Below are 15,350 nucleotides of genomic sequence, written 5' to 3' on the forward strand. Positions count from 1 at the left end.
TTGATAGTGCTGTCTTCAGCTGCTCTGTTCCTGTATACACTTACCTGAGACACTCACTGCTGCCACTGCTTAGTGAGTGTAATTGAAACCGAAGAAAGATCCTTGCTGTTGTTCCCACCACACCCCCATGATTACAATCTTTTGAAACAAACTGAATCAACATTAAAAGAAAAAGTGTATTATAGGTCATGTTTGGATGTCTTTTCAAAAAAAAAAAAAAAGACTGCTGCTTTTTTCCAGGAGATATGCACTGTTTGTCCTCAATATGTGTGTACGTTCAGGGATATTTTTCTATGATAATTTTGCACCTGGAAGTGGGCCTGCACCTCTGCTGTGCAGCGCTGCCCAGGAAGTTCAAGGAGTGTCTCAGCCAGGTCCACTTGGGTTTTCACAGCCAGACACAAGGAAAATTGCCATTCCCTTTAGCTCAAGCTAGGAAGGAAGATCTTGCAGAGGGGCTGGAGAATGGTTGGAGTCTTGCTTACATGTTTTGCCCAAGTGTGGTCATCCCAAAGTTAGGCAAGGGAGGGGAAGAGAGGTCTTGTCCAGAAAGCGATCCATCCTGCTGTTCTACACGTCCATCCTAGAGCAGGTTGATGTTGCCCTCTGGAGGTGCCTGTCTGTCAATCTGGAGACCTCCGGGGGCTTAGATGAGTTTGAGGTAGATCCCGAAGGCCTACGTGGCTGGCCGCTGGCCATAGGAGCCCCCTTTTCCATGGCATCTCAGTGGGGGTGCTCACACGTGGTGGCGGGCTCGCCCCCAAAGAGTCCCCAGCCCCACTGCGCGGTCGGTGCTGCTGCTGCTTGTCGTGTGAACTTCCCTTCATCCCTCTGCACGCCTTGGGAAGATGGGTTTGTCGGGGTGAAATCTTGACCTTGCTGAGTCAGTGGAAATTTTGCCAGTGAGTTCAAAGACTGCCAGGATTTCACTGGAAAGCGAAAACATGTCAGTAATGGAAAAGTCGTCAAATTTCCCAGGTGATGCAAATTCTCAGTTGGTCTAGGTTTGGCAAGCCAGTACTGCTCACTCTCAGAAAATTTTCCTAACACCCCTTTTATCCTTTCCATTTCTTAACTTTAAAAGATAGTTTCAATAATAATTTTGTTAAAAAAGGTATGTTTTTTCTATGCAACATTTTTCTATGTAGCATTTCTAGGCCATCACGACATCCTTATAGGATAGAGGTTTACCTTACATATTTTCTAAAAAAAAAAAAAAAAAAAAAAGGCAAAAGGCACCAGGCATTTCCTTCGTTTCATGGGAACATCATTTCTTTTTCACACCTACTGAGCCAGACGGAGGCTGCAGTGGGCCTGTAAGGAGAGGAGCAGCGTTCCGGGGAAGTGTAGCAGGACTCGGGGCGCCTGCGAATGGAGCTGCGGGGAGCAGACTGGCACAGCTCCTCCGGCCATTGCTACTTTTGAATACTGTTTTGCCCGGAGAAAATGACTGCGCTTCGCACCACTGATAAGGGATTTAATGTGGGTGGTGGCGTTGACGTGAGAAGCTTGAAACAGTGTGCAAATATATATTTATCGACTAGGCAAAAATTGGGATCCCCAAGTTAATCTCTGTACCAATTTTGTCACAAATAAGTGAGTTACCTATTAAACTAGCCAAAAAGACTGAAGAATCAAGACTAAAATCTAAGAATCTGGTTTCCTTCTCTCTACTGTAATCTTTAAATAACCCTATATTCTATTGTTATAGACTACTTCTTTAGTTTACCTAATATTTTAAATGTGTATTTAACTATGAAATAGATAAATTTACCTAACAGATTCCTGAAGCTTTTACAAGCTAAAGGCACGAGTGGATATAATACAGCACAAAAGAAGAACAAAGTGTGGCATTTGAGATTTATAGCTGGAGTGTTTAACGGAACAGGCAAAACTTCTGCTTCTCCCCACTCCACTATGCACGACTGCAGACCCAATTACAGGAGCACTTGGATGCACTACTGGACTGGGCAGAAACTCCAGGGCTGTTACCAGTGTAGCTGCTAGTGCGACACAGGAGTGGCTGGTTCATACGTGCGCGATTATCTTGCTCTGTGCCCTTCTGTCTCCTTGGCGTTCTACAGCGCGACTCAAAGTGACCTATACAGGAGCGCGCCTGATCTCTGCGGCTGCGACCAAACGCACGTATAGGAGTTGCAGGCAGGAGTGTGGCCTCCCTCTGGGCTTCTGTGTCTGCCTGGCGTGTAGTGCAGTTCTGTTTAAATATTGCCTACGGCCACCTTCCCATTCATTAAAGGGAGTTTGAACATGGAACCTTCCTAAGTTGTGCAGGGGCACCAAGTGCAGCTGAGGTCCTTTTTATTTCCCATGCAACCTGGGATGAATGTTGGGGACCCTGTAGGATTGCGGATGCCAAAACACGAGAAAAGAAAATCAGACTTTGGAAAGGAAGGAGATGGGACAAAGGACAAATCTCATAGAGTGGAGATGAAGCATGGAGCTGTGGGATCATTTTGAGTCAGGTTTGATAGCAAAAGGAGCATGAGCTCACATTTTGGGAAGGGCGAGGTATAATGACTGTACATTTTTGGCAGGAAACTATACGAAGCAAGCAAGAAATAGGCTGACCTTGATGCCTGATAAGAAAAGCTAAATGAAATGAGAAGTGGGTGGGCCTGGAGAAGAACTGGGTGGACCTGGTTGTTTTGGCACTGAAGTGTTTAGTGCCCGACTTCCAGGGCAGGCAGGTTTCAGTAACCCATTGTTAGCACTACGTCCGGCGCCCCTTTTCCGAGCAGCTACCACGTGCTGGGCAGCGTGAGCGCAAACACTGCAGTTACCGAGGGGAGAAGGGTGTTGAGTGGAAGCTCTTCAAGAGGGGAGCTCTTGATCACAGGATCTGTTTGTGGAAAGCTGTCTGTGGAGCAAAGGTGTTTGTCTCTGAGCTCTGGTTCTCCATTTGTGAGAGAGTGATGAGGTTATGTCTTTGGGACGTAACTGCGGCCTGATTTATGAGCTCATGCTGAGCAAAGATTATGTTCGGCTCCGCTGGCAATTAAAAACTCCTGCTCTGCTTGCTGAGGTCTGTCCCCTCCTTTGGCTCTTGAGGGGCCTTGTGCTGCTGAGAGAAGAGGTGAAATGCTGAACCCACAGGAGCTAAGAAAGTGAAATCTGAGCAACTGAGAGAAGAAACACCTTTGGTCTGTCTGAGACGCTCTAGTGTTGTTTATAGAGCTCTTGGAGGCATAAAATACTCGGCGTTTGTGGAAAGGGTACCAAGCTTGGTCCTTGTGCATATTCCAGTGCATTATAATACTGAAACAGCAATAGCTGAGGCTTGCATTTTTTAACAGAAATTACATACGCATGCACATCCACCTATATATATGGTTATGTACGTGAGTGTGTGTGTGTGAGAGTATTATTATTTCTACTCGTGCATTAGTTTCTGTATTCTTTTGCTTAATAATGATGCCTATAAAAAATGAAGGTGTCTTTGTTGGTAGAAAGAACCAAAACCCGTTTCAGGATTATATGTTTTTAAATTAAGGGCACATTTCCGCAAGTGATAAATGAATGAATGAATGAATGATAACTTCTATGTTATGTAGCTGCTTTCTTGCATGCTATTAAAAGCATGTTACATTATGAACGACTCCAATTAATGAAAATCATCATGATTCCAATTTTGTCATACCCTTTTCTTTTGCATTGTGTTGGTGCTTTGAAACTGTGCATCGCAGCAGTAGTTTGAAAATAACTCATCAGTGCAAATACCTTTTTCTGGGACTATTGTCACACAACTATTCCTTGACCCTTTCACTGTGTCTGCAAGTTACTCAAAGCCTTTGCTGTGATTGTTTGTCTTTAGACTGTCATGGGTAATCAGGATAGCTTGTAGGACATGCAGATTTCTCCAGCATATATGATTATTACCAAGAAACCCATCTACCCATCATTAGCCTTTGTACCTGCCCTATCGCTTACACTTCTACCACTACGTCCTGTTCCTCAAATACTTCTTTGTTCTCCCCAAAAACCCATGGTGTCCCCGAGGGATCTTCTCATGCACATTCTGATCTTCTTTCAGGAAAAGGCCCTGTAAGGGCGGCCGCTGCACCCAGTAGAAAGATTTAGTAAGAATTACTACGAGGTGTTTCCTTCCCCACTTCTGTCCCATCCCGAGAGAATGGAGAGCTATTAGGAGCTGTAAGAGAAGTCTGAAGTTGTTTGTGTTAAGCACAACCTTAATGCAACTAATGAATAGTATTAGAAGTTGATCTATCCTCTTTCAAACTGCTTGCCAGCTTGTATGTGGAATTTGTTGCCACAAGATGCTACGAAAGCGAGTACTTAATAGGATTTGGAATGGCTGTAAGGGGTTGAGGTAATAAGAGGTAAGGTAATGAAGTAATAAGAGCATTCAGAGATCTATTGATTAGAATTTAATCACAGATATGGATGGCAGCACCCTTAGGACATGAACTGGTAGCTCTCCAAAGAGGATTGCAAAGAAACTTTCACCGTAAGCAAGGTGCTTGTTGCCCACTTGCTGCTGGCTCTTGGGCTCCTGGGCAGAAGTTTTGGAGTAGGGCACGGGCAGAGACCGGAGCAGGAGGCCGAGATGATGCGGAGTGTGAGCCCTTGTGCTCCTCGGGTTTGATGCCTCCTAGGTAAAGTGGGAGCCATGGCAGAGTACTGCCCACGTGAGCACTTCTAGACAAGTCTGACTTTGAATGCGGCGAGCAGTGGCCCCATCAAGATGGTGGGAAGAAAATGGAGGGAGAGGGAGGTAGAGGTAGGACTGTGTTTGGTGGTCCTTGGAGCACCATGCAGGGCAACGTGGTCTGTGCCAGCTAGTGCTAACGGAGGGGTAAAAGCCGCCTAGACTTTCTTCTACAGTGGAGGGCACAGTGCAGTATTGTCCGGTTGCAATCCAGCTGGAGAATTAAACTATTAAACCCTTTCCATTTGCCAGAGCTGCTTGGATGCCACAGTGGCTTGAACATTTGCATAATAATTTAGATCAGTATTTAAATAGCTGGCACCTTTGGTTGTACAATATAATGAATTCAGGCGCTACTTGTCAGGAAATGCCCACGTGCTGACAGTTTGTTGTAAGGACCGTTCCTGCCTTGTGAGCTATGCGAGGGCAGAGAGTAAGGACCCAGGGCACAACCATGGAATAGGCCCAGGGCGTCTTCCTGCCTGCCCACCCCTTCCCCCTCAGCTCCTAGGTTAATGCACTCGCTACGAGTGAAAGCAGAGCATAGAGATGTCTGTCAAGAGTGACAGAGGCGCAGTGTAAGCCTCACTGAGGGCAAGAGGAAAGAACTTTGTCTTTTCCAGCTCTGTTTTTTAATGTGCTTCTTGGATTTAGGAGCACACTGAGGTGCTTGTTCTTGCCCTTGGCACCCATTAGCTTCTGCAAGGTGCAAAATTCACAGGTGCTGTGACAGATTGACTCAAAGTCTGCATTAATTTGATTGAAAACTGAATGCTTGATTTGCTTGATTTGTATGGACCAAATTTGTGCTTTTTTCTGGCAATTGCCCACAGAAAATCCTTCCAAGACTGCTGTTGGTGAGTGTACGGCAGTGGTGTGTCCTTCAGTATGATTTTCCTGAATAATTGTTTGCAACAGGCAGATTATTTACAGGATACTTCCTGAAGGGAGACTGAATTTATGGTTAGGAAGTTCTGTGATAAGATCAACGATATTTTTCTGCTAAGTGTGACTTACGATCTTTTTGAATTTTATTGTTTATTTAACTTTTAAAATATTGTGAGAAGCCTATTTGTTATTTATATTTTCTGGTGTGGATTAAGTAAATACTTACTCATCCTAGCTAAAGAAAATGTCACTTTTGATCAGAGAGATGGATTTTAATGTCACATGACTGTATTTGGAGGACGAGAATAACAAATTTTTAAAGACTAAAATCTAAGGTACTATATCAGATTCCAGCCTCTAATTCTAGATGAAACAGAGTTGTGAAACAGCAAATAATTAGGGGGAAAAAACCCTGCATGTCCAGATTGTACAAATAGATCCACATGGGAATACTCTTGAGTGGTTCCCTTTAAAAGGCCTCTGTGTGGATGTGGGAATCTGCAAGCATGGGACAGCTTGCAGGTTTTGGGCCAAGATAACTTCAGATGGAGCCTAGCAGAAGTTTTCCTTTCTCCTATCTGATATAAAGCTGGCTACCCAGCCTTTCTCTTGAAGGTCTTGTTCTGGGATCTTTTTCTGATTCAGGGTTAATGTGCTGTTGCAAAAGCAAACAAGAATTTTACACAAAATCAAGGTGCATGTTGCAACAGAAGAGATTTTAACTGGATTTAAATGAAGTGAGTTCTGAAATACTGGCCTTAATTTAGAGCAACACAAGAAATCCTCTTTCTCAAAGGGGAATGTAGATTATTCTTAGTTACGCTGAAGAACTGAATGTTAAATTTCTAAGATATTTTTGACTTGAACTGGAAACCGTGTACCCATGGCATGATAGGCATGTCTCTGCAATTATCTGTGTTGATATTAAATAGATGTCTTAGTAAATCTAATAACTTTTGTTCTTCCAGGTTAGTGGATGACAGATGTGTGGTTCAGCCGGATACAGGTGACCTTGCTAACCCTCCAAAGAAGTTCAGAGGTCAGTAACTGCGGGTGATTTTTTAATGACTGATTGATGCATGTTCTAACCTCCTGGGCAAAGATTTGCCTTCATTGCCGGATGTCTTCCTCATCTGAGGACACTTTGCTAAAGTTTCAAACTGGAATGTGAATGGCGAATCTTGAGAAGTAAATGCCAAACCAGAGAAGGCATTAGGTATATCTGGAAGACAGGAGGAATGGGACTACTTTTCTTCTAGTATGAGACTACAAATCTCTCATACTCCCCACTCTGTGACCAACGGCTTGTCTAAATCCAGCTTTTAGTGTAAATAGGAAACAAGCTGTGGAAGTTGGGATGCATCTTTCAGGCTTTTCGTCCTCTCCCTGGGAGTGATTTCCTCCTCTCCCTGTCTGCAAATATATGTTTAAATGACAGCTTCCAAGTTGCACTAAAACTGAGGTGGGGGTTCTTTGGGCAGGAGTTTCTTTCACCCTGATTTGTTCACAACATAGAACATATCCTGATTTCTAGAGGAGACAGAGGTCACTGGAAAAGATTTTTATATAATAGTTTAATTGCAGAATATCTCAAAGTGCCTACAATCTGGAAGCTGAATGAAGGTTAAAAAACAAGCTTAATTTTTTTCATTGTCTGACTTTTGGGTGTTGGAGTTTATAGCCTCAGCAGGGTTCTCTCATTGTAGTTCTCTGATGTTCTTTTATAATTTGAAAGACCAGAGAGTCTCAGGGTGTTTTGCTCTGGTGGTTTCCAGAAAACAGGCTTTTAGCAGCATCAGAGAGGTTTGGGCATTTTGATCCGGAGCGTAAGGTCACTGAGCAACCAGCACTATGTTGCTCAGTAGGGCGGCAGTAGTACCGTGTATGTAGATTTGGCGCTGGCAGAGGTGAGTGACAGAAAAGAAATGTGCAGCTGCTTTCTGCTGGAAGAGCAATGCAAAGACTCTACTCCCGATTTACTACTCCTGAATTCCAGGTTTGGCAGGGGAATGTTTTCTATGAGTTGTAGAGAGTCTTGGCACTGTTTCTATTGCAGCTCTTCCCGCTGCTTTCATAACACATCCTTCTATCTTTAGCTCCCACCGCTGCCTTTCCTCTCTGTTCTTTCCTTCCTTCTAATTTCTCCGCTTCTTTGCACCTTCTCCCTTCCTCTGATGCCCCAAATCTTGTTAGCTGTTACTTTTCTCCTCTCTTTCATTTCTGCCTCTTACCTCCTTTTTGGCTCCAGCAGCCCTCTCTTGCCTTATATCCTTCTGTTTTGGGACACACATACTTGACTTAATTTTGAAGTAGTTTGCTCTACTATTGCTAGCACTGTCATAACATACAAGTCTGGATGAACTGCAACAGCTGCAGGGGAAGATAAATTACTACAAAAGATGAAGTTTGTTTTGTTGCCTTAATTGATGCAACCCACTATTCTGTAACATCATGCCTATATTATTAGGAGCCCCATGTAGTATCTAGTAGTATTTTCATGTCACTTCAGGTAAGTGTACACAAAGGGCAGCTGTAAGAATGGCTGCAGCAAAGATAAAAGCTGTAGTTTTGTTTTGTTCCTCCTTCATCTTACAACTCTAATTCTAAGCATAGGAATAACAGGGGTTATGCTGAGAACACAGGAGTGACTTGCTGTCTATTTGGAGTTTAGTGCCTGGAACCAGAGAGCTGCAGCTCGGAGAGAGCTTTGCTCTCCTCCGTCTTGAGACAGACTACACGCAGCAAATGGTGAGGCCGACACATCTCCAGCAGCCTAGATCAGGTTTGAGATGGAGACGTGTGGTGAGCGCAGATAGACCTGTCAGAGTCTCTTATAGTCAGGCCCAAACAAATACCTGTGGAGCCAAGAGTTTTCCAATGTAGAAATTTCGAACGTAGAAAATGGTGGCAATTAGGTGTCTTTATAAATGAGAGCACCCAGAAGCACAGCTCTGCCGCTCTTTCTCAAGTGGCTTATCTCTACTGAAAAGCACTGAAGCAAAACAGTTGCTGCAAGTTGTCTTACAAGCAAGAAATATAAGCGAGAACTATTTTCCCCAAGAATCTCCTGGGAAAATAGCATTTGATTAAAATGGCAAAGTTAACAAAACAAACAAAAACTGCTTTAAGTAGGTTCTTGACATAGCAAGAAGACTTAGATGGGAATGATTAGTTGAATGATTAGACCTAAGCAACTAGAAATAGCGTCTAACAGCAGGAAGAGTAGGGCCTCCGTAGTAATGGGATCTGCTCTCTGTGTGGTTTACGATGTTTTTATCACTGGTGCCTGACACTGGTGTGATCTGAGGTTGGAGCATGACCTGAGAGTCAAAGTAGTATGAGAAAGGCATGTTTCTAATGAGATGTTTAGGGGGTTGACTCTGAAAATTAACATCAGAGGCCTGTGCTTGCTCGTCCTCTGTAGCATTTTATCAACCCCTTGCTGCTGAGCCCACCCAGAAAGGACTGTGTTTGCCGACTGCTTGTATCTCCCCTACAGAGTTCATGCAGAGATCAAATTTAGGTCCTGAGCTGCTGGTCTGAACTTGAAAGCCTTTGTAAAGAGAGGTCTTAAAATAGCAGTTTCATTTTTGTTATGTGTTTACTTTCTTTTTTATTGCGGGGGCGGTAGCTATTCTAGCCCTTTCAGAACGCCCTATAGAACTGGGTGTTGTTAAACTAAGGAAAGATGTGGTTACCTTTCATTTTATGTCCAAATATATAAAAAATATAGGCCTCATTCGCCCCTCAGTCCCACTGGTGTGGACCTGGAGTGGCTCTTGGCTCGGCAGTGGGCCTACTGGTGATTTGCATCACTGGGAAGGAGCGCAGAATTTGGTCCCACACGTGTTTCCTGAAGACTGTTGAGTAGAGAGAGCATTTTCTTTCTTGTGGTTTAAGTTAAGGGACTGATCAAGCCAGGTGTTTGATTTTAACTGAAAAAGAGAAGTCACATCATCATCATCAGCAGCAGAGCTGCACATTTCCTTAAACTGTGACCTTAACACTCTTTAGTTTAATGCGTTGCCTTCGGGGGGAAATGCTTTAGCTTCCAAGGTGTAAGGCAGCACGGGTAAGACCTGCTTATAGGTTAGTTAGATTTGGCAACTCTGAGGAAGGAAGTAACAGCAAGTCTCTGCTGTCTCAAGATTGATTTAAATTTCTCTACGGTTCATAGCCCCTTAGCACAAGATACCTGCAATGAATGCAGTGCTCGAATTTGTAGAAATTCCTCTTGCTTTTCTCTCAATTTGTGTATTATGGTCCAAATTCGTTCTCACATTGTTTTCCTTCCTCTTCCCTCCCTCCTTTCTGCTATGACTCCCTGCTGTCTTTCCTTAACTCCTCCATCTGGCCCTTTCCTCTGACCTTCTGCCATTTTCCTCTTTCTTTGCCTTTTCCTCCATCATTTTGATTAGTTCCTCTGTGTTCACATTGTTCCTCCCAGCTCCACAGTTGCCTCCTGTTTCTTTTCAGGTTCCTAATGGCTGTTTCCATCATCCTCCTTGGGATTCTTCAGTGCCTCTGTCAGTTCAACTAAAGCCATATGATAATATCACTAATTCTCCAAAAAAAAATTTTAAAGAGTGGATAAAACTTTAATTTATAACACTTAAAAAGAAAAAAAAAAAGAAGTGCAGATGACAGCTTCTAACGAAGGTTGTTGTAAGCCATCTTTATACATGCCAGGCATTGAAAGGCAACCATCTGAAAGGTGCAAGGAAATGTTTTCGTTTTCAGGCTTGTTTTTCAGGCAGGGGACATGCTGCACCTACTCCTGCCTTTCTGCCCAGCCTGGTGGGCACTGGCCTTTCCTGCACATCCACAGGCTTGGGCACAACTGTTGCTTCGGTGCCAAATGCTTCCTCTGCGCGTTGTTTCCTGCAGTTTAGGGTTGCTCTTTTCCATCTTTTATTGTTCCAATTAATAAATATACCTTTTCTTTTTCCCTCCATAAAATAAGTCGTTGCCATGTCTCTCAACAAGGCTAACTTTTCACATTTTCTTACTTTCTAGTAAGCAACACATAGAATAGGAGATTGTATCTGTAGTGTGACCTGCAGGAAGGGAAAAAGGCTATTCCCTTTTTCTGACAGCTGTAAAGAAAATGTGGAGGTTTAAAAGCGGTGGTGAGGGAGGGAGGTGTTTCTCATTTGCTCCAACTTCACTTAGTGCATCGGAAATTGAAATTTTGTCACGAAGACTGTGGGAGGATGTGAGGATTGGTAAAGCGACTGTAGAAGTCAAGCGCATGGAAATTGAGTGCCTGAAACCAGCTGGTAGCTTTAGAGCCGTTTACTTTTGCTATTACCTACTTAATTAGTGTTTTAGGGAAGGGAAGCAATTATTCTGAAATTCCCAAAGAAATGAGTTAGGAATCAGGGCGCTCAGAGGTTGTCTAGAGAGGCCAGAAGAGACAGTCTGCCTTGTGGTATCCTGGCGGCCAGAACTTTCGTTCTGCCACAGGTACTGGCAGGGTCCTTTCTAACCTTGTGCCTCAGTTTCCCTTGTTTTCTAGTTTATTTGAGCTATAGGTTCTGTAGGGTAGGGAGTACATTTTTTTCTCTGATGCTTAGTGTGACTAAGCACAGTATCTTACTACAATAAAAGTAAATAGAAATGCCAAGAGGGGGAAAAAAAATCAAATGGGTTTAGGATTAAAAAAACAAGTAGGGAAAAATTTCTCTTGAAAAACGTGAGTTTTTTCTTCCATAAGTTGGCAGAAGGGAAAAATACAATGTAAACAATATTTATTAACAGTAATAACAATAAGAAGTCCTTGTTATTTCAACTTTTAAGGAGCTAGACCGTGACGTGGGAGAGCTGTTTGTCGTGCAGCTGGCTACAGAGCCAGCTGTGTGGCCAAGGATCTCCAGCACCTCCTATTCCACATTTTCTTCCCTTTGAGAAGCCTCAATAGGAAAAATGAATTTGTGACTGGGAGCTGTAGGTAAACAGTTGCGTTTGCAGAGCCATGCGTGCCTTGCATTTCTGTGCTCCGTGGCAGCGTGGTGCCGGGAGACTCCGTGTGCCGAGGGCAGCAGGGCATTGCCTTGAGTCGCAGCACGTGTGTGGAGCTGCAGAAATGAAAGTTGGTCCTGTAAAAAGAAGCTTTGTTACTTCAGAGAAACAAGTGTTTGCTGGAGTGTTCTCCACTCCACAGTGATGGAGTGGAAATGCATATTTAGTAATTGCAGATGCTTACAGAAAATAATAGCTGACAGAAGTCTTTTGGGCTGAAATCCTGTTGCTCAAAGTCATGTTCAACATCATCTTTCTTCTTCCTTCTCAGCGCATTTTTAAAGTTATCCATGTTTATAGGTGTTCCCCCTTGGCAACGGAGGCAGACATCTATAAATCCCAACCCATGGCAGAGAAGTTTCACGCCGTGATACACATGCAGTCCTGTATGTTTGATTAATCTCACAGCAAAAACCTGAGAGACAGTTAATACTTTGTCTCTTTTCCTCTTGCTGGCTGGTACAGTTAGAGCATGAAAGGACAATTTCCAGTATTTGCTAGCTGAAATGTCTTTCAAATCTAGCTTTTAGAACAGTTGATGATCAGGAGTGCATGACTGTCTTTTATCATTCTAAAGTTAGACTAAAACTAACTCCTAAAGTTAGACTTGGATCTAAAGAAAATAGGCTTGGATGAATTATTTATGTTTCTGAGCTTGTGTTTACAACGTATAAGGTGGGCCTAATGATATTCTTTCTCTCCTACCCTTTTCCTTTTTGCACTGCGTCTGAACCTTTAGGTTCTCACTCTCTAACACAGCCTGAATTAGTACTGCTAAAAGTGCTAAATTACTACTGCTAAAGTGCGCACTGTGCTTGGAGGCGTCTTGGGTGGGCTGGTAGCTGAGCTGCTGGTGGGGGAAGCGTGTAGACCAGCAGTGAGGTTTCTGTGCCATGACAGGCTTCCTGTGTCCTCCGTCCGTCCGTCTCTTTCTCTCTTTTTTTTTTTTTCTATTTATATGCCTTTTTTTGTTTACCAAATATGGCGTGAAGATGAGTGCTATCAAAGGAAGTAAGTCTCAGTGGGAGCTCACCAAGGGTGAGTGCAAGCTCCTACTGCTGTGTTGGTGAACGTGTGCACTCCAGATACTCTGCTTAGCTTCATTTTGAAAAGAAAATCCCATGGGGCAGCAGTGGCAGCAGATGTGTTGAGCTGGTGAGTGGGTCACTCCGCTCAGGTTTGCAGGAGCCTGCAGTGGCCTCCGCCAGTGAGAATTGCCCTTAGTGCCACCAAGTGACAAGTCTGCTCTGTGAAGAGCAGCTCGAACCCTCGGAACCAGCCCTGCTCCTGTGAGGTACCAGGAGCCGTGCACAGTCCTCAGTGGCAGTCAGATGCTGGGAAAGCAAAGGTGGAGCTCAGTTTTTGTAACGTTGCTGTTTGTGGTGTTAGTTTTTTAAATCAATCTCAAGGAAGGCACATGCAGAACAGAACGGTGTGTTAACGTTGCTGATAGCTTGCAGCTGGATGTCCACGTAATCCTTTGTTTGAGCCCTGCCAGCAGGAGCAGCGTAGCCAGAGGTATGAAGTGGAGAAAGCAGGGTGCTTTGTTTCCAAGGTGTCTAAAGTCACATGGCTTCAACCAGTGCAGCCGTGCAGGAGCGCTGCAGCGAAGGGCGCTACCAAAGAGGGTGCGTGCGGTTTGGCCTCTTGCAAGCCCAAGGCCTCTGTTTCTTGTAAGGATTGCGGAGAGGTTGCTCATGGGGAGTGTGCGAGGAATTGAAGGATTTATGATCGAATCGGGTGTGCTGCTGCCCTGTTCTGGTATCGTTACACCAAGCTGTTTTCTGCCTGTACCCAAACACTCTGGTGTCTAGGCATTTCTGGAAAAAGAAAGCCAACCAAAAAGTACTTGCAAATAAAGGAAGTGTCTTTCAGCCTTACTCATGGGTATTTCTTTCGTTTTTCTCCAGACTGCCTTTTCAAGGTGTGTCCTATGAACCGATATTCAGCCCAGAAGCAATACTGGAAAGCCAAGCAAGCCAAACAGGGAAACCATACAGAAGCAGCACTGCTGAAGAAACTCCAAGTAAGAGCCATCTGTATTTGGAATCTTATCTCCATCTGCAGGCTGTTGAATAATAACAATAGAATGAAAAAGAACAGGAACAAGTGCCTTGGGAACCACTGTGAGGGGTATTATGCCACCACAGCAACCTTGTATTCTTCTCTCTTAGCTCTCCTGCCTCTTGCGTGGCATTTATTGCCCCTATTCTGCTTTTTACCTGGCTTTAGGTTGCAAGCCCTTTGGGCTAGGGCTTGTACCTTTCAGCTATAAAACTTCTGAAAGCAGTTAATATTTGCTTATAGAGTAAAAATGAGTTAATAAGAGCAGGAGTGGCCCTGATTTAAATCATGCAATTGTTTTAGAATTCCTTTCGAGGAGCTGGGCAGAGGCGCAGACAAAGAGCTGCCCTTTAATCTGGAAGTTCTTCGGGATGGCAGTTTTCTTTGCCTTTAGCCTGGGACATTCTTCCCTGAACTGTTTGGGCAGGTTCTGTTTTGCATCAAGTACAAGGCATGTGGAGTGAGCAATTCTTCTGTCACTGAAAACCAGCTGACCAGATGTTATAACTGGATGCTTAGCACCAAGGGAAACATGGTCCTCTGAAATATGTTTTCACACGCGATAGAGAGGTTGTCGTGAGCCCCATGGTGTGTGACTACAGCTGGCAATGGAACAGTTACAGCTAGGAGCTGAGAATTAGCTTTTTGGCTGTATTTGCAAGACCCTGCCTTGGTCTTGCAACATGTGATTAGTTGAATTTGCTTTGTCATATGTTAAAATCCGTGCCTTTTTATGTAATTAACAAAGCAACGAATGAAAAGAGCACAGAAAGAGTAGATCCTTCTTTTCCCTCTCTGGAGTGAAGTAAAGCACCTAGAATTGTTTCACCTGTTGGGTGTGACGGCATGCATCTCATATGAGATCTATAAATTGTCATGGAGTTTCTGTTCTGGGTAATAAAAAGCCTGAGTGCTTACACAGGATGCAGGTGATTATCGTACAGAAAATCACATTGCACAAGAGGTGGGTGCTAAATGGTTTATATTTTCAGTGCAATAATGCTTGCAGGCAGATGAGGGCATTTTTAACGTGGTGCCGTCTCCTTCATACTCTGTCTGTTCCCACCAACTATTGATTTTGTCATGTTTAAGGAAATGCTCATTCTTTTGCAGCATGCAGCAGAATTGGAACAAAAGCAGAATGAAAGTGAGAACAGAAAGCTGTTGGGAGAAATCGTAAAATATAGCAATGTCATACAGGTAAACCCTTTGAAATACATCTGCCCTCTTGCAGAGCTGAAAAGGAAACAGTTGTTCCTTGTCGAGGTTATGGTGAAAATGAAACCAGCCACTGTAATCTGGATTGTCAGGGGTCAGATAAACAGGACTTGGTGAAGTTTACAGTATTGTGTTTTCTGTCTCTTTTAAAGACTACCGGAAGTACTGCATATTCATGTTTAAATAATATGTCATAATATAAATTTTATATGTAGTATTTGTTGCTGCAACCTAAAATCTGAATGTAAACATGCACCTTTTGCTTTCAAAATTTATTTCAAAATCATTATTCTAGAAGGGCTGTGCAGTTCTTTCTAAATCACTGCAGTCATTTGTGCTTCATGACATGTAAGTGTGAGAGAAGTTACATTCTCAAGCACAGTGCAACTTTCCTGCAGTGCATATGAAGTTCCTGAAGATAACACTGTTATTGACCCTTGTCCCAACCATTTAGTGTGTGTTGTAAAATTGA

The 15,350-nt window shown here is 43.5% G+C and overlaps 1 protein-coding gene across 1 annotated transcript in view; it reads left to right on the forward strand.

The window, feature by feature from the left end:
• Positions 1–15,350, forward strand: part of ITPR2 (inositol 1,4,5-trisphosphate receptor type 2) — a 237,065-nt gene that overhangs the window by 21,801 nt on the left and 199,914 nt on the right. The window contains exons 2-4 of the mRNA XM_088528402.1: positions 6,544–6,614; positions 13,507–13,622; positions 14,774–14,860. Of these exons, the coding sequence (XP_088384528.1) occupies positions 6,544–6,614; positions 13,507–13,622; positions 14,774–14,860 (274 nt within the window). The remainder of the gene's footprint in view (positions 1–6,543; positions 6,615–13,506; positions 13,623–14,773; positions 14,861–15,350) is intronic.

The sequence above is a fragment of the Tinamus guttatus genome, unplaced genomic scaffold (assembly GCF_059628265.1).
Source record: "Tinamus guttatus ecotype Peru unplaced genomic scaffold, ASM5962826v1 Tinamus_guttatus_pri_ptg000308l, whole genome shotgun sequence".
Lineage (NCBI taxonomy): Eukaryota > Metazoa > Chordata > Aves > Tinamiformes > Tinamidae > Tinamus > Tinamus guttatus.